Source organism: Pygocentrus nattereri, chromosome 17, assembly GCF_015220715.1.
Source record: "Pygocentrus nattereri isolate fPygNat1 chromosome 17, fPygNat1.pri, whole genome shotgun sequence".
In the NCBI taxonomy this organism is placed as follows: domain Eukaryota; kingdom Metazoa; phylum Chordata; class Actinopteri; order Characiformes; family Serrasalmidae; genus Pygocentrus; species Pygocentrus nattereri.
The window spans coordinates 27,676,154-27,702,550 of NC_051227.1; the positions used below are offsets into that span (position 1 = coordinate 27,676,154).

At 38.9% G+C, this 26,397-nt stretch overlaps 1 protein-coding gene across 12 annotated transcripts in view; it reads left to right on the forward strand.

Moving 5' to 3' along the window:
• The window catches only part of tenm4 (teneurin transmembrane protein 4), a 246,804-nt gene that overhangs the window by 74,391 nt on the left and 146,016 nt on the right, over window positions 1-26,397 (forward strand). For 10 of the 12 annotated variants that reach the window (XM_017696788.2, XM_017696786.2, XM_017696787.2 and 7 more), the window contains exon 4: window positions 21,664-21,885. The exons of the other annotated variants lie outside the window; for them this stretch is intronic. In XM_017696788.2, the coding sequence (XP_017552277.1) occupies window positions 21,664-21,885 (222 nt within the window). The remainder of the gene's footprint in view (window positions 1-21,663; window positions 21,886-26,397) is intronic. 12 annotated transcript variants of the gene reach the window in all.

The following is a 26,397-nucleotide window of genomic DNA, read 5'->3' on the forward strand; positions in this document are numbered from 1 at the left end:
TCACCAGCCTTTTTGGCATTTAATGACTTGTTAGGACTCATTTGGGAAAATCTGTTTCGGAAGGCTGCTTGCTAATGGCCTGTGTGTCCCAGTGTTAGTGTGCCTCCCACAGATTGTCCATTACTTTGCCTTGTAAGTGTTAGCAAATGGCAGTTTCTCCATTTTTTCCCTGATCATCTCTGCATGAGTGGTGGGGTTGCTTTTCACAAGATTTCATCCATTATTCACTGCTTGATAGCCACACCCATCTGAAGTGTTTGATACAAAGAGCCATGCTTTTGATGCTGGCTCCATATTTAGCACAGTGCATTCCCTCCCTAGCGATCTCCTCGTCCTTTGAACTGGTTCCCCTGAGCCCTGCTACTATTAGGAGCCCACAGAGTGAAGTTAAATCAGACTCCCAATTAGATGAGATTCATCCTGTTATAGGAGTGGATTCATTAGGGCATGTTGTACAGCTGGGTGGCAGAGGAGCAGCAACAGAGGGATGGAGTTACAGGACCTGACCTTGAAGCCTTGGAGAGACGAGACGCATGGTCACCCAGACAGAAGAAGATGAAATTTCCTGCACTGGCTGAAAAAGGGGCGCAATTGATTCTATTTGCAATCAAGTCATTTAACAATTATTTTGACAATTCAGTAATCAGAGCCATGCAGTAAAAATGGACTTATCTTAACAACTGCAAAGCTTTTCAGAGATTTCAAAACACATTATTGGAAAATGATTATAGGATGCCTTTAAAAAGACTTCCAGAGAATCGACTGTTTCATCAGAAGGTAGGCTTTGAGATCATGTGCAATATACTGGTGTCCAGTCATGGCCTGTAGGCATTGATATTTGTATCAGTAATATCTTGGGGGTGGAGAATACACTTTCCAAAAACACGAAAAGAGTCTCTTTGATGCATCACAAGCAGAGGTGGACGAAGTACACAAATCATGTAGTTGAGTTAAAGTAGAGATACCCAAGGTAAAATATTACTCCAGTAAAAGTAGAAGTCCTTACTCTAGACCTCAACTTGAGTAAAAGTACTAAAGTATTTGCCTTCAAATGTACTTAAGTATCAAAAGTAAACGTACTAAAAGAGTAATTCTGGCTCTGATGTCCTGTTATCATTTTTATAACAAGACTGGCTTCATGAACTCATTTCAGGTGAAAATCCTCCAGTGTCTCTCTTGGTAAACCAGTCATTAATTAGTGACGCTGACGTCTATTAAAATGATCATAAGCACAAAACACTGAAGGTAAACAGTTTCCATCAGGGAGAACCGAGTGGCTCTGAAATCACTTTTACACACAAGCAAAGTTTCAGTTTAAGATTACTTTGTAAATTAGTTACAAGCTGAATAAAAACTGGCTTTAAACTCAGGATCACAAATAAGTTTTCCTTTACTATGTTGATCTGTAGGTCTCTGTTCATAAACATAAACTAACTGAAACTAATTTACTATAAAATGAAAGTGTTTGTATGAATTCAGAAAAAAAGAAACAGGCCAGTCACGACTGCATATGTGTACATATTTCTATATTGTGGTCTATTTACACAAAGTTTGGTTCCATCATTTAGGTGACGCATGTGCTCCCAAAACTTTACGCTGCTGCACTGACGTTGAATCGTGTGCTGCACTAGGTTGGTATGACCAACAGGTCAAAACAAGCTCTAAACAAAGTGACCGCTGTGCCCTGATTGGTGTTCTTTGCACTTCTTTTGTTTTGACATGTTACTTTTTTATACACACAAAAACCAAAAGGAACAACAGATTTATCAAAGTGTAGTGGAGTAAAAAGTCAGATATTAGACTCTGAAATGTAGTGGAGTGAAAGTAAAAAGTCGCCCAAAATGGAAAAACTTAAGTAAAGTACAGATACACGAAAAAAAAATCCTTAAGTACAGTAACGAATTACATTTACTTAGTTACTGTCCACCACTGATCACAAGCACACAGTGTGAGTGAGTTTTCAGAATAGAAACTGCAAATACTGACTGAGAGGCTGTTCATAACTTACATACTGCGCTCTTAATCAAAACTGCTTCTCCATTCTCCAATAGCCCGTTTCGTCACAGAGAGTTATGACGTAACACAGCACAGAAGGTGACGTAAACCAGAGAAAATAAACATGATTATGTTTCTGCTTATAGATTAGTAGGTTTTGACATTTTCTTGTGGTTACAGCCTATAAATCACTTGTTAAAATAATAAAATGGATAAATCTCTTATGGTAGTGTGTTATTATATTTTAATAACCATAATAAGCTTTTTTTGTTTTTATTAACTTTGATGTAACCAACCATGAGAAGGCATTTCATGTGTAGGAGGCTGCAGCATGGCTTTGTCTGTTTAACAAGGAAAACACAATTATAATGATTACTTTTGTCTGCCTTAAAGCAGCAGACAGCACATGTCCTGACATTTAAATCATCCAGCTTGATTGGTAATCACAATACTTGGAAAAGATCAATGAATCTGATTGCCAGTCAGCTCAAGAACAATAGGAGGTTTTAAAAATATGCATTATAGCAATTGAAATTACCAGCTAGTCATTGCCAGCTATAAAACTTTTTTTAGTTTTTGCAGTTGTTGGAGGACGAAGTCTTCTGCTACCATGCCATTGGGTCCCAATGTGCATGGAGTCGCATGACCTTTATCAGAAGTGTGTGCAATGCAACACTGAGCTGCTCATGTACCTCACTTAATAGTGAAACGAAAAATGCCCCTCCTTTCTAGAACATCATGTACAGTAGGAGTAGTCTGCAGCTTTTTGTGTGTGCCCCCAATTTCATACCGTGACAGTCATGCCTTCTGTTTTCTCCTTCCACCAAAACACATTTTACTCCTAGATGTGTAATGTGATCGGAGACTAAATGAAACCTTTGATGTTTCCTCTCTAAACATAGTTTGTTTTGTTTCTTGGAAATTAAGATGGAATTGTAGCAGTACGTTATCTCAATCCAGTACCCTACAGGCACATATTGTGTTTTGGTGTGCTAAGTAATGCCACATTTTAGCCATCACATCAAAGCGCAGTCATAAACACTGCTCTTTGTAGTAATGCTCATGCTTTATTATAAAAATGGCTTTATTATATCTAGGCCCACTTCTTTACATAAATAAAATTCTTTACATAAAATAAATTCAATTCGGAACTCCTAAGTATGTTTAGGCCTTTCAGCGTTTCTTATGTGGTTCACGCAATGCTAGACGTTCATTGGTTTTGCTCATTAGCTCCGTTGGGGATCATGCATGTCTTGGAAACCCCAAAGTTCAGCATCTGAGCCGATTCCTGGACTGTCAAGGGCGGCGGAAAAGCCTGTCACGCTCACATTTGAGCTTGAGCATTACTTCAAAGCAGCCACCAGAGAACTGCTGACTTTGGTTCCGATTAATCACGCTTATGAGCGTGCTCTGTCTGTTTTTTTTTCACAAGCACGTTTTTATTTATTTGTTTACTCTTTTTGGCTGAAGCTTCTCCTCAGATGGAGGATTAGCAGAGTTAGCACTGGCTCATTTGAAAGCTCATTTTGAGAGTTTAAAGGCCCTGGTGGACAATGCAGGTCTGCTATCAGCTGCGCTCCATAACCGCTCTCTGCAGTCTGCATGGCTGCCACGCACCAACAGCCTATCAGGACCCTCATGCTCTCTGGAGGGCTGAAACCACACGGCTGCCATAAATAGTTTTCTAATAGTTAGAAAGAATAACAGTTGGCTGAACTATGAACCCAAACATCTCTCTCTATTATCTGATGCAGCTCTGTTGCTAGTGTGCTGAGTAGTCTCATCACTGCAGAAGAGTGCATATTTCTGCATGTATGTCTATGTGAAAGCGCTCATTAAACGTTTATCTCCTTAAACGCACTTGATGCAAGCAGATTGATATGCTTTGACCTGAATTGAGATGTTTAACTAAGATGAAATGATATCAAATGTAAATACACATGATGGCTTCTGAATGAGTTCTTTTGACGTTAAGAGCAAAAACCCCTTCTGTCTTCTGGTTAATATTAGCTGGAAATCAAATCTTTATCTGTCTGCTGCCTAATGTGTTTCTGCATATCAAAATGACAGACATGCATTATGTATTATACATTTCAAAATGACTGTAATTAAACTATCTGACTGACATCAGAATCTGTGTCATCTAGCCATATGCATGTAGTATTATGCGTGAAAAATATAGCCCTCCTTCTCTTTGTAGGTATGAAAAATGAGTCAGGCTATAGAATGAAGTATCAGAAATGGTGCAATACGTGGATGAATTTAGAATTAAGAGTCAATGCAACATGCTTTTATATCATGGCCCATTCTGTATTCCCCTGTACTTCTACTGTTATTAAATTGTCTTGGCCTAAAGCAACTATATGCCTTCAGCCACAGATAATGGTTACACTTCCATTACAGCATAATTGAAAACACAGAGGAGGACTGGATAAATGTGTTTCCTAGTGTTCTTCTTCAATTCAGATGAAAGGTAATTACCCTGTGACTCAAAACTCGGCGTCTCCTGCACCTGTTTGCTTTCACATTTTGAGCCCCATAGCGAATCGAAGCCCATTCAGATTCTCGTAGTTTTGATTGATGGATTTCATAAATGCAGCTATGAAATGAGGATTACTTGCCTTTAGAGAAGCCATTTAACACAGTAACGCCCTGCATGAATTAAACATCTAGAAACCTGTAATATAAGTCAGTTGTGCAGCAATCCTTTTAATAGTGTTAAAGAGTCCAAGGTTTTTTTAAGTTTGATTGTTTTAACTTTTTTAATTATGCAACCACATACCGACAAGGAAAACTTTTAAAAATAAATTCTAATAAAATAAAATTGAAACAATCAAAAATCAATGATAGAATGAGCTTTGTTACTTCTCTCTCTTTCTTTTCCATTGCCCAGGATGATTGTTAGTAGCTCTACACCTCGCAAAAGCAATAACGATAAGAAAAGCATTATGTTTACCATTATGTTTACTTGCGTAACTGTGTGAATGGAAACATGATTAGCATGCTACTTCAGTTCTGAAATAATCACTGAACGCTGATAGCATAGCCAACAAAAATCTCCAGTCTCTAATTTTGTAGAGCAGACTAGAGTGTCAGTGAGAGGTTTAATGAACAAGGGCTGACAGTGGAATGGTGAAGACGTTTCACTAGTAATGTTAGGCTACAGTAGCTTTATGATTTTTACATATAGTATAGTGCAAAAGTCAGAGACCATCCTTCATTTCTTCAAGTTGTGGTCAAAATGGCTTTCCAGCTAACATGTTTTTCATTTTTCAACGTCTGGAAAAAAACATGTACAGATATGCTTATACATATATACATAGCAGAAAATTACACATAAGCATCAATAACTAAACATGATGTCAATTATCAAGTTTTTCCACATCTCCAAAGTTCAATCTTAGAAGTCGGTTATATTCTGCTTCTCTCGATCCAAGTAATCTCAAGCACACTCAGTGATGTTGAATGTAGCTAGTGCAGCTTGATTTTCTCTCAATGATGAAAGATTTAATCCATGGAAATGTCCTGAAATATGAATAGCTTTTGCTTCATGGCTATTTTGACTGGAAGTTCAATAAATTATGGGTAGACTCTGACTTTTGCACAGTACTGTAAATGTTGCTATAGAAATACTTAATTAAGCTGATGTCAGTTCCATATTGCGTTATTAGTAAATATATAATTTCTCCATGGCCTTTGTGAAAATTTACATGTGTCAGTTTAGTTCTGAGTGGGTAAAGAGGTGAAGGAGATGGTAATTTTTAGCACCAGTGCATTTTTTTTGTCCCTTACTGAGCAATTGTGTACTTAAGAATCATTATGGAGTGGGAAAAATTGTAGAGCGCTGTTCTCGGAAATGTTTTTTCTTTTGTAAGCTGAGCAAGTGAAACTCTCATTTTCTGCATGTGAGAGAAAATGGCTTCCGCGTTGGCTTAGAATCTTCCGTTTTTCTCCCTCTTTTTCATTTTCATCTTTTTCTCTATTCTTCTCCAGAGGTCCTCACTGTCCCCATCGTGGGCAGCAGCCTTATCTCAGCTGCATGGATTGCTCAGTTTTTACAGGTCACACCCAAGCTGTGTTCTATGCCCTGGTCTCGAATGGGCCCGCTTACACAGTGAGAGAGAGATAGAGAAATGGAAGCAAAGCCTCACAGTAAAGCCTCTGCTCTGCTGTTTTCACTCACACGGCTGCTTTTTTGCTGACCAGAAGAGATGGCTTTGCCCCAGCCTCATCAACAAAGGCCTGATAAGAAATAAACGAACTGGCAGAACTATCTGTAATGAGCTCTCATTAGCGGGACCAGGAGTGAAACTAACAGTAACGGTGTATAAATCAAAGGCAGTCCTTTTTAGACAAGAGTCAAAGGATGAGATTGTGAACTCAGTTTTTCAGTGAACGTTATCATCTCTCTTCCCCTTTTTCACTGTGACATGACCTGTAGACTGAACACAACGTGTTGGTTCCCAAGCCGGACAGAGGACACTTTCTGTCCTGGAGCTTTGTGTCAATCAAAAGAGCTCTGCCACTCAAATGATAAGGCATATGTGTCACGTTTTGTATTGAATGAATTGGCTAGCTTTTTGAAGAACTTGAGCGCAGACCTACCCAGAGAGACAGCAACCAGTTGGCCCTTCTCATCTGCTTGCATTTCATGCGTTAGTTTCACCAGTTAGTTTGTTTGATGGCTGACTTCTGTTATGTTTAAAGCTAAAATGGTAGAGGGAATGGCTCATTACCTCCTTTCATTAATAGCAAATCAATCAATCAATATCATCAGTTGTTTACTCCATTAAACAGACCCTACATTTCCCATTGAATAATGTTGGCAGTATGCCATCTGGTATAGATTGAAACGTTATCGTCCTAATTCGTTGCCAAGTAAAAGCAGCTTGAAAGAAATTTCACTTCTTTTTGTGATGCTCAGTACAAATCTAGGAGGAACAGATCAATAGCTTCTCCCTCGACAGTCTTAAACCATGGCAACGGCTAGAACAGGCAGAGATCGGTCTTGTTATCAGATGTTTAGACACAAACGCAGGTGCTTTGAAAGCAAAGCATGCCGGCAATGCATGTGCAGCATTTAATTTTGCCCATACATGGGTATCCCTTCTCTTCTGCTGTTGAATACGCAATGTGATTAGTGTTTCACTCAGTGAGAAAAGTTTCAAACTTTTTTTTTCTCCGCCTCTTTTCCATAAGTTGTGAGTTAGAGTCACTTTTATGCCTTTGATCGAAGTGTGCATCTGTCTGCAGGGTATACTTTAGCATTTTATTAGGCCAGGCCTGCGACGCACAGAGGCATCATGGGTATGGGGATGGTGCCATCCTCGTTCAGCACCGCCCCGGGCCAGCCAAATGTAGTCCTTAATGAGCCGCTTACAATCACAGGCTCTGCTCACTCTCGTATGCTTAAAGTAAACTTTCTACTCGCCTTGTTTTCCATGCTCTTAACTTGTCCCACAGAAAAAGCAAAGCCTTTATTTATTCATGCTTTTGTGTTTATTTTAGAGCAAAATCCATACACAGCTGAGGCACAGCGGAAAGTGCGTCAGGGGGAAAAAGTTGATAATTATCCGCTATTAGCATTGTTGTGAACTCTGGGGTTAGCATCTCTGCTCGGGTGGCAGCTGACAGCAGAAGCAGGAGGAACATGTGTTTTTAACTGATTAACACTGCCCCGCTCCCTTTGATGCGGGAGCCAGTCTGGAGAGTTGTGCAGAGTAGGCGTGAAGGCGATTAGAGGCTTGTTTTTAGGCCACTCGCTGGGCGAGAGGAGACACTCTCTCTTGGCGCGAGGGGGAGGGGGGAAGAACTCCCACACGGAACAGAGCCAGTGCTAGGGCTATGTACACATTAAAAACTTTATTGACACAGTGGCCATTTGTTGCACAGAGTAGGTAATTAGTCAGTCAACAGCTACTGGAATATGGAGCAACAAATAAATAAATAAATAGAAACAGAAGTAGATGAGATAAAGATATAAGCTCAACTGATAAACACAACAGCACCTTGCTATACTGGCTAGCCAGCCAGCTTTCCCACATTTTGCTAAGCTGTCCTATTACTAATCCATCATGTCAGAGTAATAATAGCTGATTATGTTTCTTCTGATGCAATAGTTGACTTGGAATTGTTTGCTGATCTGATAACTTTAGTATTGTTACCACCATTATGCAAGTAAATTATCTGCTATTATCATCATATCTTATCTATTAGTATGTTGATTTTGAATTTGAGACCTAGTAAAGACCTAGTAAACGTAACGTTATACGTAAGGGTGTATGACGTGGTCCGAAAAACTCCTGCCAATCTGTCCCGGTGCTGCTCGCTTTTAAATGATTATTTCAGGTTTTACAGAGTGACTTGCAGTAGCGCACTATATTTTATGTACCAACATATTTGATTATATTTAATTACACTACCACATTTAAGTCTTATCTTTATTATTGTGGATGAAACCTTCAGTCCAGGGGTTGTATCTCTTTACCTCCTTTGATGTGTCTTTACAGGCCCATCTACTTTGAAAATAATTATATTTCAGCTTAAGCTGCTTACTTAGTAGAGACTAGGGATGCATGCTGATACTAGAGTCATTTCAATATCAACAGATATTTGTTTAAAAAAAATCAGCATCAGAGAGATGTTTAGATTTGGCCTGTGTTTAAAACGGATATGTTTGTGTTCAGCATCTGCATTAGCGATGTGTACATGAAAAATATTGGATATTGACAATGGCCCATAATTTTCATTCCCACCCACTTTATGAGGTGATTATCTAAATAGCTGCTGTGCGTACAGATCCTGTAGGAACAAATGGCTGGTCTAAGCTGGTTTGTGCTGGTTTATGCTGGTCTAGTGCTGGCCTGGTGGTGGTTGAGCTGGTCACCCAACATGGTCATGCCGGTTGTCCAGCATACCAATCCAAAATAACAGTCCAAAACTGCTGGTTTTGCTGGTGACTAGCCATACTGGTCTATGGTATTTTATGCTATATTTTATGCTATATTTTATAGGAGAGAGCGAACCAGTCATTTTTTGTCTTCATTAGTGTTTGTAAGTGACCTGTATCTACCATTAGTGTGACTTAATAGGATCTGCTTGCGCACATTTTATCTTCACTAGGCGCTATCATTCTCTAGCATGTATCACCATGCTTCTGACACTTACAGCAGTGATGTAAGGAGTAAACACTTCTGATCTGACTGTTCTCATGAAGGTCCCATATCCTTACAGCCACATATCTGAATTTAATTTGATCAATGACCAAATTTGAAAGTGGCTTAAGTCTGATTTGTAAGGATTAGATTTTTGTGTTTCCTCAACACTGGAAAAGGTCAGTTCACTCATAGGACACTTGTGCCACACTTCAACAGAAAGAGAGAAAGATACAGAAGTGAAGAGACGCAAGGCTGCCCCTCTTATGCTGGAACAAAGAGAACTCCGGGGAATGTTTGAATGGGCTACCTCATGGGGGATTTTGGCAGTGTCAGCCGTTATCCCTCGAGTGTAAACATTGATAGAGAGCATGAGGAAAGATCGGACAGACCCGCATTTTTGGTTTTCGAGCTTGGCAGTGAAGAGTGAAGAAGCTTTAGCAGTGCATAAAGCACAGCTGAGGAGGACCTCTCTGCAGGGGAGTTTTGTGCCCAGAATATCACAAAATATTTGTCTGTGATAATATAGTTATTCTTTTATGTGCTGTCATTCTACACATTTAAAAAAGTAGGGTTCTAAATGGTTCTTGGCTTGGGTTCTAGTTCTCCTAAATACTTTTAATTGGCATTAGACCTTTACATCATGAAGTGGTTCATTAAATTTTAAAATGGTTCTTTATACACACACTTTTCAGTGATAAAACCGTTCTTTATAGAACCATTAATTAAACGGTAATTTTTGTATGCAGTCACTCTTTATTATTAACTTCTTTATTATAATCAGTGTATGCTGAATAGATCCCATCAATGAAAACAAGCTTACAGATACAACTCTTAGAAAAACAACCCCAGACCTTACAGCTTTACAGTATTCTTAGTGCAGTCTGGTTGGAATTCTTCTCAAGGCTTTCTCCAAACAAACAGTTTACCATCAGTTTGATGTTGTTCTAGAATTGGCTTTCACTAAAACAAATATCATTTAATTAAATATTTAATGAAGTAACCTGAAGTTAAAATTCTTAGCCAAATTTGAAATTTGGGACATGGTCAAAAAACAAAATAGTTTTATTTATTTACAGTATGTTCCTGTGAACACCAGCATCCTTGACAGCAGAGAACGGTTGGTCATCCAAGACAGTCACTTCCAGAATTTTTTTGTTATGCTGTGCACTTTTGCTTCTGTTCGTAAATCTTTTAGTCATTTGAAAAACTTCGGATGGCTCTGGTGTGCTAGCAAGAACTTTACTCTCTGATGTTTTTCTGCTTTTGTTGAGAGTGATGTTGTATTTTCAAGTGTTATCAAACCTGTAGTGGAGGAAGAACTGGGGTGCATCTCCTTTTGATATTTGGAACGAACAGTGATTACAAATTGCTTGTCTGGTTTTCCCTGTAGAAACAGAAGTTCCACACTGTTGACATTTTTTCACTGATCTGCTGCTGCTTAAACTGTTTGAATCCATCGCCGCAGACAGGGTTTTATTTACTGTTTCTCATTTTCATGACCATGAAAAATCTCTAATAAGCAGAATGTTGACACTTGCAGTCCAGCGCATCCTTAAAGTTTACCAATAGTTAAATGTTTAATGTGTCCAAAATTTGCCCAGGTTTTGAGACTGCTGTACTTCTTGATACTGCTGGATCTTCATGCTTCCTTCTTCTCTAGTCTTGCTAGTTACTGACATACCACATTACTTTTCAGATGTTTGCTTGAGGCCTCATTGATTTAAGACCCTACTTTAGAAGCAGCTGTATGAAACCTGCACAACAGTTGTCAGCTTTGTGCCCTGGACAGCATTTAAGAAGTAAAGAAAAAAAATTCCAATTCTGGGCTCCTTTGATTCCAGTCTCCAGGCTTCAATCTGCTCACTGAAGCCTTGGGCCGCCACCGCACTACTGAGCAGATGGCGCCTTTCAGCACGGCGCAGGGCCACAGACCAGAATCCCGCCATTCCTTGAAAAAAAAAATTGGACTGAGAGAAGGAGGGATGAGGGAGAAGGTGAGGAAAGACTGAGAGGGAAAGCACCTGTTATCAGCCAAGGAGAGCCTGCTGCGTCTGCATTTAGTCTGGTGAGGATTTTGCCCATTTGGTTAAAGAGGTGATCTCTGTAGAGCAGCAGTCTGCTGAGCTTAGGGCCAGTGAAAGCACATAAAGCTGGACTTCAGTGTCTGAGTGCCGTCCACTGCTTGCTGGAAGCTTCTGACCACTGCAGTTTGTTTATGAGTCAGTATCTCACCTCACTCAGGTTATATTGCTGAACTCTACTCAGTGTGGACCGTCTGTATTTACGATCTTTTATTGTATATGGCCAGTCTTCTGGTGCATGATTTTTATAGGTTCAGCATGGCTGCTGCCCAGAGACAATTTCTTATATACTGTATGCCTCCTCCTTCTGCTTGGACATGAACACAGACACTAAGACAGCTGCATTATTTGGACAATTATTCGGACAATTATTTGCGACCTTTTCCAGCATTGCTTTAACTTGACTATTAATAACAATTAACAGTGATTTACTGAGAGTGTTAAAGAGCTCAAGCACATTGAAAGAACATTCAAAAAGATCTCAGTCAAAACTTGGTCAAGGACTTGTTTTCTGAGGATGCAAGTCAGTTAACTACTGTTGTTATCAAATCATTATCGGTATCAGTATGTTGATTTTGCAGACCTAAACATCAAGCCAAAGCTTCTTTCTGAGCCTATGCATGTGAGGTTAAAATGTAAAGATTACTATTTCAGGTTTTACAGGGTAATTTGAAGAACACACACCATATTTTGGAATGTTTTTTTTTCTTCTGATTCAGTAATAAATCTTGCATAGTGCAAATCTTGTGTGTTTTGCCAGCCTGCGTGAAATGAAATTTATTACTTAAAACCTTTTATGATGAGCTTTGATGATCTGCAAAGGCAAAAAAATGCAATTTCAACTAGTACATAATTAATTCTGCAGTCAAGTAAAATATTATATTTGATCAGTAATCACTTATTAATCTCTGTACTTTTATAAGTTCTGATGGTATGAGACTACATTTAGTGTTGCCTGCTATTACTCAGAAATGCTTCTTTTTATTCCTAGTTCTCTGTGTACTTTTAATCACTTTGCCTGCAGCAGTTAATATGTTTTCTTAGTCACTCTATAGAAGAGCATCTACTAACTGATAATGTAAATGTTAGATAATGTTTGTTCTTTGAATTATGAAAACCAGGCTGTTGCAACAGAGCTGTGTTTATGATGGGGTGTCATTTAGTAACATAACTCGTTGCTCCAGTCCCATTCAGAAGTAAATATATCTTTAATTATTTCTTATTAAATGGAGTTTTCTTAATCCTCACTCATACTCACAGGTGACTTGCCACTCTGATCCAGAGTCTTTCAACAGTGCAGACTGAGCTGCAGTTGGTCATTTAAATGCAACTTTTGATTTTGTGGTCGTTAAATGCTATTTTATTACATGGGGATATCATTTCCATTTTCTCCATATTGATGTCTATAAAAGAAAACATTTGAGTCCTCACCATTTGTTCTCGACTCATCCTCATACATTATACTGCCACTCAAATATTACAATATTGATTGTGTGTTGTTAGATGGCTTTGTCAGGGAAAATTTATGATTTTTCCAATGATGTTCCATTTGAAAAGCCATTTCCGAACTTAACTCCAATAAGCGTGCGGTCGCTGGTCTTTTACCGTAGAGGCTACTTGGGTGTGCACGGAGATGCTTCAAGTACAAAAAACAATGGGCTAATGTGTCTCATTGTTTAGAGTCTGATTGAGATACAAGGAGCAGAATTACCACTGAAATTTCACTGACCCAAAAACAACCAAGAGCAACACTAAAGCTAATGCCAGAGTGGAAGCACTGAGAGTATTGCAGGATTGCAACAAATATTTAAAAAATCTATACAATTATTCATTCATTTATTAATATTTATTACAGATTTGAAAACAATTTATTTATGGAATTAATACTTTTACCTGAAACCTTAAGATTAGCTTGTTTGTTCAGTGATTTCTTTTAATTACCTTGTACCTTCTAAACTTAAATAAAAAGCAAAATGAAAATAAATGTTATTAATTACAACAAATTAACATCTATAAGTACAATTCAGCGTTTTACAATTCAGTCATTAAAATGAAGCTTAAGCTTTTCTTCTCTTTGTAGATTATATGAGGTACTATTCCCTGAACATGTGAATATATTCAGTAGTTTTAATGTACTGTTTTCTTTCTGTGCCCTTATAGCAGATGTATGTAAATGATCTGTTTCCTGATTGGCTGCCCTGTATTATTCCTCTTTTTAAAAGCAATCCAGGCTTAAACACTCATTATAACTTCAATGTGAATGGGTAAAGCTAAACTGCTGTATATTGAGTACTCAGATGTAGGTTAATGTATGTTTTTGTGACATCACAAAAATAATGAACTCAAAACAGGCTGTTTTCAATATGTGGACTGAGGAGGGAGTAGTACATTAGGAAGCAATGTTTGCATTTACTTTAAACTTGAAGCGAAAAAAAAAAGGAATATTTGGAATATATGCCATGATATGGGCCCTATGAGTGGAAACATAACACAACAGTGAATCACACATTATGAGTTGAGTACATTTTACCATAGTTTCCTCCTATGAGCTGAGCACAGCTTTGCTACTGCTATGCTATCAGGGACTGCTCTGGGATACAGATACTGTTGTCACCGAGGACATTTTAGCACTTTCATGGCGCGACCCTGTGGTGGTAAATCCAAGCCAAAGGCGGTGATGGAGAGGGGTGCGCCACGTTTAATCTCACATAGCGCTGCCACTGAGCGAGTGTAGTGGGGGAGAAGCCGGTTTGAGAGCTCCAGTTCCTGCAGTAGCTTTTATGGTCTGAGACATTGGCATGACTACCAAACACCCTGTAGCGCATGTCTGATTTGTGCACAGTGTATCGCATGATGATAGCAGCTTGTGAAGCTTTTACATCTTCATATGTTAGAACTGGAATTCTACAACCGTGAGTTTAATTTTGACCATTAGGACTGACCTTGAATATCTGACTATATAATTATTCATTCACAGCTCTACTATTGGAGTAGCTATTAGAGGTGTCCAAAAATTGTGATTAGTCATAGACATCCATAATTAGAATCGTGCTAATGTGTCTGTCATTAAGAACTTCAGGGTTCATCGCAGCTCTCTCTGGGCAGAAGAGGGTCAGGTGAGCACTTAGTTAATTAACATCGGTGCTTTCATGGCAGAAAAATGTTCCCTGGTTTGAATGATTTGACATTTCCCTCAAGCTGCAAATGTTTTTAGCTGTCTTCACATGAGCGTGTTTCCTGATATTATTATATTTAACAGTTTAAAAAGTATGCCTGCTGGAATAGTAATTTTGCCCTATTGACTGTTTGTTTATTTTGCATTTGAGAGATGTTATGGCTGCACCGTAAAGGGCAGGTCTGGTGTAAAAGCCACTGCAGTATAAGGTTAACTACAGATTGAACTCCACATTTATGACTCACTACAGGAGCACAAGTCTCAGTAGTTAGGCCGGGTTCTGTAGATGTGAGCTGCTCCAGGTCTCAGTTATGCAACTTATTTTGATGTTCCAAAGCCAAAAGGAGGACTGAACTGACGTGTTAACTCGCAGTCAGTATGATTCTACATGGCTGTTATTTATCTGAACCGTGTCTGCAGTTGTAAATGTAATGTCCTTGCCACCTCTGAGGTGAGTTGCCAAGATATTTGTTGTTTCTTCCCCTGCTCCCACACCCCCCCATCCCCCACCCCCACCCGTCTGCCTGCAGCAAGCACCTCTTTTAGATCACACCTTGCGCTTCATCCTTGAGCAAACGGATAATGCTCCTCTTTAACAGGAAGTCGTGCATCTACCCAAGCACTTAGTTTGTAAAGATGTGTACAGCCTTATTTTTCAGGATGCTCTGAAATCTAAGATAAATACGCTGCCTTTTGTTTATACAGACGATAAGACAAGCACTCAAGCAGATCTGGGAGTTTTCATATGCAGAACTCAGCAGAGCTGCAAATAAAAGATGTATCAGCTAGCCTTTACTGCGGTTCAAAAGACATTCTGAAATTCTAGCTACATTTTAGGCAGGCCTTAATTACCAAGATATTTTAACTGTTTTTTTACACTTTTGGAATCCAGGACTTTCAGCCCTATTTATTCATATTATTATTATTATTATTATTATTAGTTTCTCTAGTGCAATAGAATAGAAAGGAATATTTTATGGCATTACCTTATACAGATATTTATTTGTTATTTAAGTTGTGTTCACACTTTATTGTAATAGCCTCCTGTAGGTTATCAGAACATTAATAAACTAATAATTAAAAATATTAATATAAAAATTAAAATAATAAAATATAATGATACTTATAATTATTTATAGGGTTGAAGTTTAGGTTAAGGACTACGTTTAGGTTTTGGTTGAGCTTAAGGTTAGGTTTAGGTTAAGGGATAGATTAGATAGAGTTAAGGGGTTTGATAGAGTCATCTTCAACTTCATGTGCATTTAATAGATACTTAAGTAAAGTTAAAGGTAAACATTTACAAAAGTGTTCCCAGTTTTAATGATTAAAAGTACTAAATCCTGTCAATACCTGTGCAGAATTGTTACATGATGAGGTGTTTAATTGCTGAGTAATTATTTATATATGTGCATAACTTTCACACATGCCACAATTTGTGCTTTATTTATTCCTAATATGTTAAAAATCAATAACTTCAAACAAACAATAACTTCAACGGATAACGCTCCTCTTCAACAGGAAGTCGTGCATCTACCCATGCACTTAGTTTGTAAAGATGTGTACAGCCTTATTTTTCAGGATGCTCTGAAATCTAAGATAAATACGCTGCTTTTTGTTTATACAGACGATAAGACCAGCACTCAAGCAGATCTGGGAGTTTTCATATGCAGAACTCAGCAGAGCTGCAAATAAAAGATGTATCAGCTAGCCTTTACTGCGGTTCAAAAGACATTCTGAAATTCTAGCTACATTTTAGGCAGGCCTTAATTACTGAAATGATATGCACATCACAATGACTAATTTCAGTGCTCAGTGTTTTTTCAGTAAGAACAAATTCCCATGCTAGTCAACTGTATGTTTGCTGTATTTTCTGTTGCCGGTGCAGTTTCAGTGCCCTCTAGGAGGAGAGGAGGCTTTTAGCTCTTAAGGACTGAACTCTGCTTTCATGCATATGCAACATGCATTCCTCAGAAAGTCTGCTAAAGGCAGGGCATTCTTCATGCAATAAGTGGAGCACCCAGACTGCATATCAGCTAGCGAACATACAGATGCTTGCCGGGTGACATTTTACACCTAAGTACACAATATTCAGAGACTCTTTTGAATTAATTACACCTTTCTTCCCTCGATGGCCCAAACACAGTGCAACAGTTTTGGTTTCTTTATAAAAGCCACAGTTGGAAGGACCCAAATCCTACATTTTGTATTTTTTTCCCTGTGAGGTCCACTTATAACAATTGTGTGGTGTTATTTACTACAAGCAAATATAATAATGCGTTTTCTAATCTCTTGTTGTCCCTTAGGATTCTTTTTTTTATGATTAAACAGGCTGTTCTTGTGTACTGTGTCTATAAGGCTCATAGATGTAATTTACCTCTGTACTAATTGGCTATTAAGTATTGTTCCTCATTCAAAAAGCAATCCAGGCTGAAACAGTTAATAGGTGTGGCTGGAGCTGTAGGCAGCTATATGCAAATATTCTTTTTTTTTTTTGGTTGTGACATCGCAAAAACAATGAATTCAGAATGGGCAGTTTTTTGCCACTTAGTGCTGATGTAGTACATAGACATTGATTTAACATTGTTTATGTTCTACATCACATTCTTTCATTTAAAAAAGTGATATGGGCCCTTAAAATTGTTATTTGTTCAATTGTAAGCATTTAGTGTGGAAATTGCTTACACATATTTCTGAGATCCACAAACTGCACCTTAGCAACAGTTGACATTGGCATTCTTTTATCCTTTTATTCATCTTGGGGTAATTATATAAACCACTCTGTATTATGCAGACCTATTGATTTCAATTACATCATTTATAGAGTACTCCATGAGACTGGAAAGCACATGGGTGTGCATTACTGCTTAAAAGCATCATTGATTGAGATGCTGTTTATCATGTCTCCTGGAGCTTGTAGGATGCTGCACTTGACCATGAGGAGACTATATGTTTGAAGAAGGCACATATGCTTCTTTATAACTTGACCACAGGGTCAGAAATAAAGAGAGAACGCTGGCCCATGCTGTTTTTACCGATTGCCCTCACATTTGACTTTGTGTGTTTGGTCAGGCCTCTTGGGAGAAGGTGGAATACAGTGGGGTTGCTGTGGTGACAGCAGCACCTCGGCCAACCTGCAAATCGGCAGCTCCTGTTAGTTCGATGCTTCACTTAATTAGGTGATTTCTGAGTAGTGAGAGTCTTGCCTTGTCGTGGGTGGTCTACTGGTTTGAGGCCCTCAGTGCACTGCAGTCATGCTTAGGCTTAAAGGGCAGGCCCCAGGTGAGAGGCTGTCTGAAGACGAAGAGTGAATGTGTGGTGAAGCTGTGCTCCAGAGCTGGAGCTCATAAAGTTTAAATCATCAGGGATTTTGCTGCAGTCCAGCTTTTGATTTTTTTTTAGTTTGTGGGTGGAATGTGTTTTATTGCCACTGTGATCGTAGCTAGTCATCTTGCATTTTCCAAAACTGCTCTCTTCACCTTTGTGTTCTTTGTGAGTCTTTGATCAGGTTTTCTAAGCTTTAGAGCAACTAATCATAGACTAACCAATCATAGGCATTACTTGCATGATTTTCTGGCTTGTGTTTCTGTTCACAGCCTTGCCAAAGATGATGAATAAACATTAATACACTACAATTGTGTTACAAATCTCAGGAAATACATTTTTATAGTTACAAAAGGCCAGTCATTTAGGGGTTCATAACCCTAGAGCGGATCATGGACTACGGAACAACAGGGCAAAAATAATGTCTTTGCTAGTGAAATCATCTTAACATTAATCAGCATGTCTAATATTTCTCATTATGGTATTTTTGAAGGAATATTTTGTGATTATTGAATTTATTTACAGACATTTTTACTTGTTTTCACTCATATTCTTTGAGAATTTGTCCTATTTAATTGGTAGATATTCGATCTGTTGAATAGATTTCACTTATCAAGATTTAATTAACACCAGGCATCAGTGTTACCACCATCCCACCCACCCACCTGTCAAAAGGTTTAATGGCTTGAGTGTCAGATAGTGTTGAGTGATGTATCAAAAGTTAAATGCTTTTTCAATACTATAACATGATGAGCAATTTAATGCTCTTCCTGACACTACAGTGACATTGTATTCTGCCTGTAGGCAACTCTGTTTGTGCATGCTAATTTGAATCAGATGGACAGAGATGCACATGGACATTTGTGCCACTTGTGAAGCGCCAGTCCTAAGTGTTACCAAGCATGGGTAGCAAAGTCCTTTCACGCCCACAACTTGTGGAAAACATGGGATCATGGAGTGAGATTTGGGCATATTTTGCCTGCCTTACTAATGAAGATGGTCAGCCAACAGACACAACAAAACCAGGACGCGAAAGTTGTTTTTAAGTTTCTCCAAAGCAAGCAGAACCAACTGGCCAAGCACTTGGCTGAAACAACATCCAGAATTTTTAGCTTGAAAAAGAAATGATAAGTTAGTAGGTAGTATTGTTTTGATATTTTTCATTTTGATACTATACTTTCACAGATTTGTCACTATTTGCAGAGAGTAGCCTTATTGGGTACATTTAAGTGCAGAATGAAAGGAACATAGCAAAAATTCAAATTTGCACAATGTAGTCAATCAGCAAAGATCATACAAATGTACAAATTTTGCTTCCTTTGTTTACACTGGAGCTACAAGGCTAACATGGCTAACACCAGAACTAAAGTCATCCAAATTATTTATGCACATACATCCCCAAAACTGCCCAACCTTAATGAAGACCTGGATGCAGTTTTAGTGGGTTGAGATATGACTTAGGATGCATTCACAAAAAAAAAGGATTACTGACTAGTGTTTTGACTAGTGTTTGGACTCCAATCATGTCTTGGCTGAAGCCAAACCATTACACTAGGTCAATCAAAAGGAAGCAGAGATCAAATAAAGTTTATTTCTACATGTAAAAATAAAGTTTATTTCTTTCTTAATGAAATTTCTTTGACATCTGATAAAAAAGTAGATTGGGCTACAGCCCAGCAGCACCCCATGTCCCCTAGGGAAAATTTTCTACTCACCCAAACTTTTACTCTTGCACAGCCTTTGCTCCTGGTCCCTCAGTAAGTGGATGCAATGAGAATGAATTACTCCAGGCTGACGTAATTAAACACAGTCAGCCACAGCCCAGCCTTTGACCGTAAGACAAACGCTCTCTCTTTGCATAGCTGTGTGCAGGTATGTAAATGCGGAATGTTCTCTGCTGCCTCTGACTTTCAGGACTTTCTTAAAGGACTTTAATCTGCAGTGCTGGGGAAAAATGCATTCACAGGAAGTTAAAACGTTTTGGCACAGGTGAAAGTGAGGTGAACCAAGTTAGAATAATGACTCTGAAAAATGGGAAAAATTCATTTCCAGAGAAAGGTCGGCCTTTTTGTTTAAAGCATTTTTGGCAGGAATTTGGTGCTGTTTATTGGGATTATTCATCATCTTTCCTTTTTTTGTTCAGTTAGGCTTGGTTTTGCATTATCGTTGCACTTAAGATTTACTTCTAGGGATTTGTGAAATGAAAAGAGATGAGTAGAGGGCGTGTAGCGTCTGAGCGATGACAGCTAGATTGGCTAGTCGTGCACTTTCTTCACGTTTAATGTTAATTTCACTAATTGTTTCTCAATCGTCTTTGAGTCAGTGAGCTGTACATAAACACACTGCTGTGATAATTACACACTTTCAATCCACAGATAGCAAAGCCTCTTTTTCACTTCAAATTCTGATGATCTCTACTTTTGAGCAGATATTTTAATATGGCTGGGCAAGAGATGAGAAAATGGGGTCTAGACTGATGGCTGAGCATGTTGCAGTGATGTTACTTAAGCACTCGTGTTGCAGCATGTAGGAGAATGACGTTGAATGTTAATTACACTTTATTAGAGCCACTGCTGGCATTCAGCTCCCCAAGATGAGATGAAGTACGAAGACAATGAGCTTTAAATGGGAAAACTGAAAGGCAGGGGACGAAGCCTGTCCTGATCCGATCAAATGCCCTACACAGGGAGGCCCGATTAGGATGCCCCCCTCCCTCCTTCCCTTTAATGTAATTTTAGTAGTGTGATGGTTGTGCTCTTGTTTTGAGTTCATCCTAATATAACTTACTTTCCATTTTTGTCTCTCTGTTGTGTTGCATGAGAGTGCGGTGCTGGTAATCTCTTTGCGGTCATGCTACATCTTGTAAAGGAGCTACATGTAAGATTAAAAAGGAAGACTAATGGGCTTTTTGCTTCTAGAGTCTGCCACTGTTGTTAGTGAGCTCCCTAGGTTTGGGACTTAATGTTTGAGCCTGGATGCATAATGCTGCTGTACATAAAGTATTTATGTACAAAACAGTACTTTCATAGGGGAAGGCAAAAATGTCCTGAACTTTTAATGTGCGTTAATGTAAAGAGACAAGCAGTTTTGGAGCATTTCTCGTCATATATTCATTGTGAAATATTCAAACAATGTTAAACATGGCTGATGAATTAAAATAATAAAAAAAAAAAAAAATTCATTATTTTGGGTGAGTAGTGATAACATTTCTTATTTAGGCTGTGATAATTTGGAGAATAAAAAGGAAAATAAATACTAGTGTAATTTGATGATAATTTAATGTTTGCAACTGATCATCTCAGTCATTACATAAAGTCATTACATAAAACCTTATAAATTGAATAAATACTTCCGTGTAGCTCCTTTGACCCATCTTTTACAAGTGAACATGTCCAAAAAATGTATAAGCAAAGTACAAGAAAAAAACTAGAATGAAAAATGTTCTTTCAAATTTTTGCTTTTGTGCACATTTAGAAGTAGCAGACAGAAAACAAAAGAAAAACTGTGTTTTCTTTCTTTTTCTGTCTGTTTTCTTGCACTTTTTTATTCAAAAAAGAAAATTGTTTTTTTGCTTTTTTTTCCTCCTCAGGTAAGATTTTTTTTCCTGCAACTGATTTTAAAGTTTGCATTGCCACAAAAGTCTTATCTGTCTTTCGAAGAAACTGATCCCTCCTCAATTGCAGTTTCTTTTCAAAACAACTTGATGCGTTTCCAGCTGTGAATCTCTGCAGTTGTTCAGATCCTCCCTCTCAGAAGAGAGCTTTTGGAGGGGGAAGACAGATAGCTTTTATTCATGCCATTTCTGTTGTGTTTACTTTGGCTGATCACAGCCTTTGCATGCTTTTGTCTCTCTTTTTTTGGAGTGTTGTGCTGTTGTTTGGAAGTTTGTTGTTTTATGTTCTCTCGATGTGTTGTCTCTGTTTGTGGTCCACAGGTCCTCCTCTACATTGCTCATCTGCCTCCTCCTCCTCCCCTGTTGAGTCCCCATACCCTCCCCCTTCCCATGCAGCCAATGAGAGCCAGGGAAGGTTGCTAGGTAACAGTGGGGCTCAGCCTGGCCAGGATTCTGAGTCAGAAGATGAGTTTGGCCCCAGTTCATTCTTAGTTAAAACTGGCTCAGGGAACGTCTATGCTCCTGCCACTGCAACTGCTGACGGTGAGTGCTTCAAAAACTATTGCTACTCACTAGAGAGGCCCGGCAGCCCCTGCTGGTCACGCTTTCTATCTTGTGGAGTTAGCCACGGGCAATACTCTGTCTTTTTTAAAGGAGTAGCTTGAGATGGAAACAAAATGTTAGCTGGAGTTTTGGGGTTTTTTTTTTTTTTTTGCCTGGGGTTTTTACTAAGGCCAACAGGGCACTGTAGTCCATATTCAAAGAGTTGACAGACCTTTGCTGGAGGAGATGCTTCATGCTAAAGATGCTTCATGGTAAGAATACAGTTGAAAGAAGTATCTTTGGTGTTGCTGAACATATAAAGTTACATAAAGTTACAGTTTTGTGTCTCAACATCTCATATGACTCAACATATAACTATACATTCTGTATTCATGTTGTAGATTTTTGTAAGTGCCTTGGAGAGAGTTCCCTTTTATGATACTCAACTATAGGCAAGCAACAGTATGTATTTTCATTACAATGGACTGCCATTATCATAAACTGTAGGAGAGGACGTTCTGCTGCCATCGCTACACCAATTACAGTAATTCATTGTGTTTTGACATCCATGAGGTTACTTTTGCTCCGTCCACGGCGGCATATTAAATCTCTTTTTGAGAACTTGATTAACTTGAGATGTCTTCCAAAATTTCATTCAGCAAACGGCTTATTCCTCCGATTGTTCCTGACATGCCAAAAATTGCACGCTTCCACTCTCCCATTGTTAACCTTCTCCTGTTTAGTGTAGACCTTGGCAAGTCTCCCCTCATTGCCCCTGTCATGGCAGATTTCACCCCATGTCATGACTGTTGAAGTGGTCCACAACTGCTTCACAGTCAAAGTCTAGCAGTCTAGCTTCATGGTTGAAAGCAAGCATTTTGTCTCCAAGTTTAGATGTCTTTAGCAGAATTTTGCTGGGGTTTAATGGGATAGTTTGAGAATGCAGTGGTAATTTGGCACAGTGGGCAGAATACTACAGCTGGAGAGCTAACCCAATAAAACTGGGAGCCCCATCACCTGGTCTCTGGTGCATACCTGATTCCTGTATTTTTAATGCTAATTGGTAACAGCTTTCTTTCATTGTTATCACTGTTTGCATGGTCACTTTAAAATCTGTCATTTAAACTTTAATCGAATTGCTTCCAAAGATTGTATGTTGAGGTGTGAGATTTCAGCTAACAGTTTGTCAAAAATACTTCACCTACCAATGAATGGTGTTTGTTGGTGTCCTAATGGTACTGACATAGCCCAGGAAGCCTTTTATTCATGTTAGAACTCTCCACATTTAGTATTAGTGGCATGGTCAATGATTGGAATGTAATCTAAAAAATCCCCACACAATTGAAATAATTTTTCTTTGTTCCACTCAGACTTCCTGTATGAACATTAGGTCTTTGCAGAAGCAGCACTTTCCTTTCTTTTTCATTGAAGTTGGCACTGGCTTATCAAGAAAGAAATAATGAAATGATTAATTGAAAGGCCTTGTAGCTGAGAAATTTCACATCGTAGAAAAAAGTGATTTAAGATACTGAGCTATAGCTAGAGCGCTAGCTTTGCTTTGATAATAAGAGTGGTGACATGTTCGGAGAAGTCGACGCGAGAGCGTGAATGCCTGTCATCACTAGGAGGGCTTGGTTTCTCCCAAAGGCCCCTAGACACAGCAAAAAAAAAGAATGCTGTCAATAAAAGATCAACCTTTACAAGTTAACCAGAAGCTGGCGTGAAGCTTTACAGTGTTCTAGCCATCTGCCACCACACTAGTTCGCTATAGTGTTTTCTGCGACCTTATAAAAGCATGTACTTTCTCCTTGAACAGCCACTGGTCACCTAGCAGTGGTTTGCCAGTGCTGGAAAAGGGATTTGTCTCTTCAACAAAAGGCTGCGATTTGCATCAGTTATATAGGTTACCCTCAGGCTGATGGTGAGGGGTAGCGCTCACACCAAAGGAATCGGCCACTTTGCCTCCGAGCTATGTGAGGCACCATAAGGCTCTGTTTGACTGAGACAAAAGTGCATAACACCCTAGCATGCAATAGCAGCTTTTTGAGCTGAAGGAGGTAAGTGTAAAGTAACCGAGGGGTTCCTGACAGACATTCTACTGCACTGCCCAACTGTTGATACTGTAGCAGGGCTAGCGCAGATTTTGCTTTTTGTTCTGACATTTATATCATTCAGTAGCCCCTCATCTAAACACCAGGCAGCTCCCAAATAACTGTTCTGTTCCGCTTTAAGAACCTCTCACCTTGCTTTGTAATTGTGAGGTGTAAATAAGTGGTAAATTATGCAAATAGCTCTTTTGGAAAGCTCCCTACTTTGTCATTTTTCATTGTTTGGCCACTATATTTGCCAAGCCTTTGACAGAACAAGAACCCAATTACAATAAGAAAGGGGGAGATGCTTCTATTTATTCACTTACAGCACCTAATGAGCCGTTGAAGTCAATTTTAGCCATATTACCTGCAGCTTGCAGTTCAGAGCTGGGTAGAAATACAGCTTATTACTTTACCTTGAACATATTTGTTTTTGGATTTTTGCGTGGCTTTTAAATAAATGTAAGGCAGTGAATGATTAGAGGCTATGGCAAGACTTGCTGTCCTTTCTTTAAAACCTATCCTTCATTTTAATGAATAGATGTCTTTAAATTCCTGCTGAATTGGCATGATTAGCATAAATCATAGCTGAAGATAACATGCTGTGAGTTAATTAGCCCGATTAACATGGAAGGTCTACCATTTGTGGCCATATTTCTCACCACTTGTGCTGCATTTGCTGTGATTAGTTAAGATTAAGTGGATTTACAGAAAGGTATATGATGAATTTGTTGGAAGATGTGCATTACATCTCCAGATGCCGTTTTAGGACTTTTAGGACTCTTTTTGAAGGCCTGAAATGTTGCCTGAAATGATGTGGCTTTCAAGCCCACTGTCCCATTTCCTCTCCTGTTCTTACTATGTCAGGAATTTAAACAAGTACATTAGAGCACATCTGACTATGTTGTGATAGGGTTTCTTCTCTGTAGCTAAATCTTTAACATTTCTGAAGTGATAGAAAATGAGAGAGAGGGCGGATGGAAATCTCTGCAAGCCCAGATTCTCACATCTCATGTAAAATGATAAGAGGGGTTGGAGCCAGATCTGAGTTGCTGGCATTAATATGATTTTGTGTGTGTCGTTAGAAATCTGCACTATTATGTAGTTACAGAAATGCGATCTGGTGCTGAGATGTAGGCTAAAAAGGCTTAGCTCAGGGTTTGGGGCTGTGCCTCTGAATACTGAGCATGTTTTCAGAGGAATTTGGTATGCCTCTCAGGCAACTGAGAGAGAATTACACATGAGCACATGGCAAAGATAATTCAAAAGTCTGGATATTATAGAAGGCTGTAGTTTAGAAGCTAACTGATGTTGAAAATGAGCATCAAATCTCAGTCTTGCATTGTTTCTAGAAACCATAGCCAGTGTTGGATAGTAAGGGGTACCTGTAATCTGGGTTACATGATGTGATTACAAAAAAAGTACTTGTAATCCTACTAGAATACCTTTGAAAATAGACATGCTCAGATTACAGTTAATTTGTGGACTACTGTTTTTAAAGGTTGCCTGCTTGATTGGGTAATGTCAATACATCAGTTGATTTAGTCTTAAAGGGTCTGTATCATGGGAAACTGAACTTTCTTCATTTTTTCAAAATTAAAATTGATGTAATTTGTAAACACTACAGTACAGTTCACTCCCCAGTACTATGTTACAAAACAGCACATTTGCACCTATTCATATTGTGCACATATACCTATTCATCAGTTTACAGACTGCTTTTTGAGTAAAACACAATACAGTGTTACAGTCTAGAAGCAACAGCACGGAAGTAATCCCAAAGTGATCAGATTAGATTACATTTTCTTAGTAATCTAATGATTACTGATTACATTTTTGGTATGGCATTTCTAACACTGAACATGTGAACAATTCAGGCTGATTGTGGAACCTTAGAAACAAAGCTGACTCTCACCACAGCTGCCTGCGTTCACTGGCACCTTCTTACATTCATCAGGCTGACTGAGGTGATTTAACTTTCTGCCAGTGTGAAGCTGCAGCGGCTGGAAAAAAAAGAAAAAACAGCATTTGTTGCATTTTTCCAGAACAAAATGCTCGCGGCTTCATTTTCCGTTTCGCCCATCCACAGCAAGTCTTTCTTTGAGATGTCCTAAGCGCACGCCTTTGGCTCTGTAGGCCTGGTGTTAGAAAACAGAGAGAAAGAAAAAGAGAAAAAAAAGGATTTCTCTCAATGCCCGCTAACCTCCATTAGGGCAATGAGGCACGCTCACTGAAGCTTGAGCTCTTTTATTGAGCATGTGTTGCACCATGGCCCCTAGCTTTCTCGCAGGGGCCTCTTCCTGGAGAGGCGGCTATTGGGGTCCACAGACACCCCGCTGGGCTCCTGTTCTCGAGCACAGAACACCCCCGCAACTCCCGTCTTAGCATCTTTTACCACTGAGTAGCATGGGGCTTGGCCACA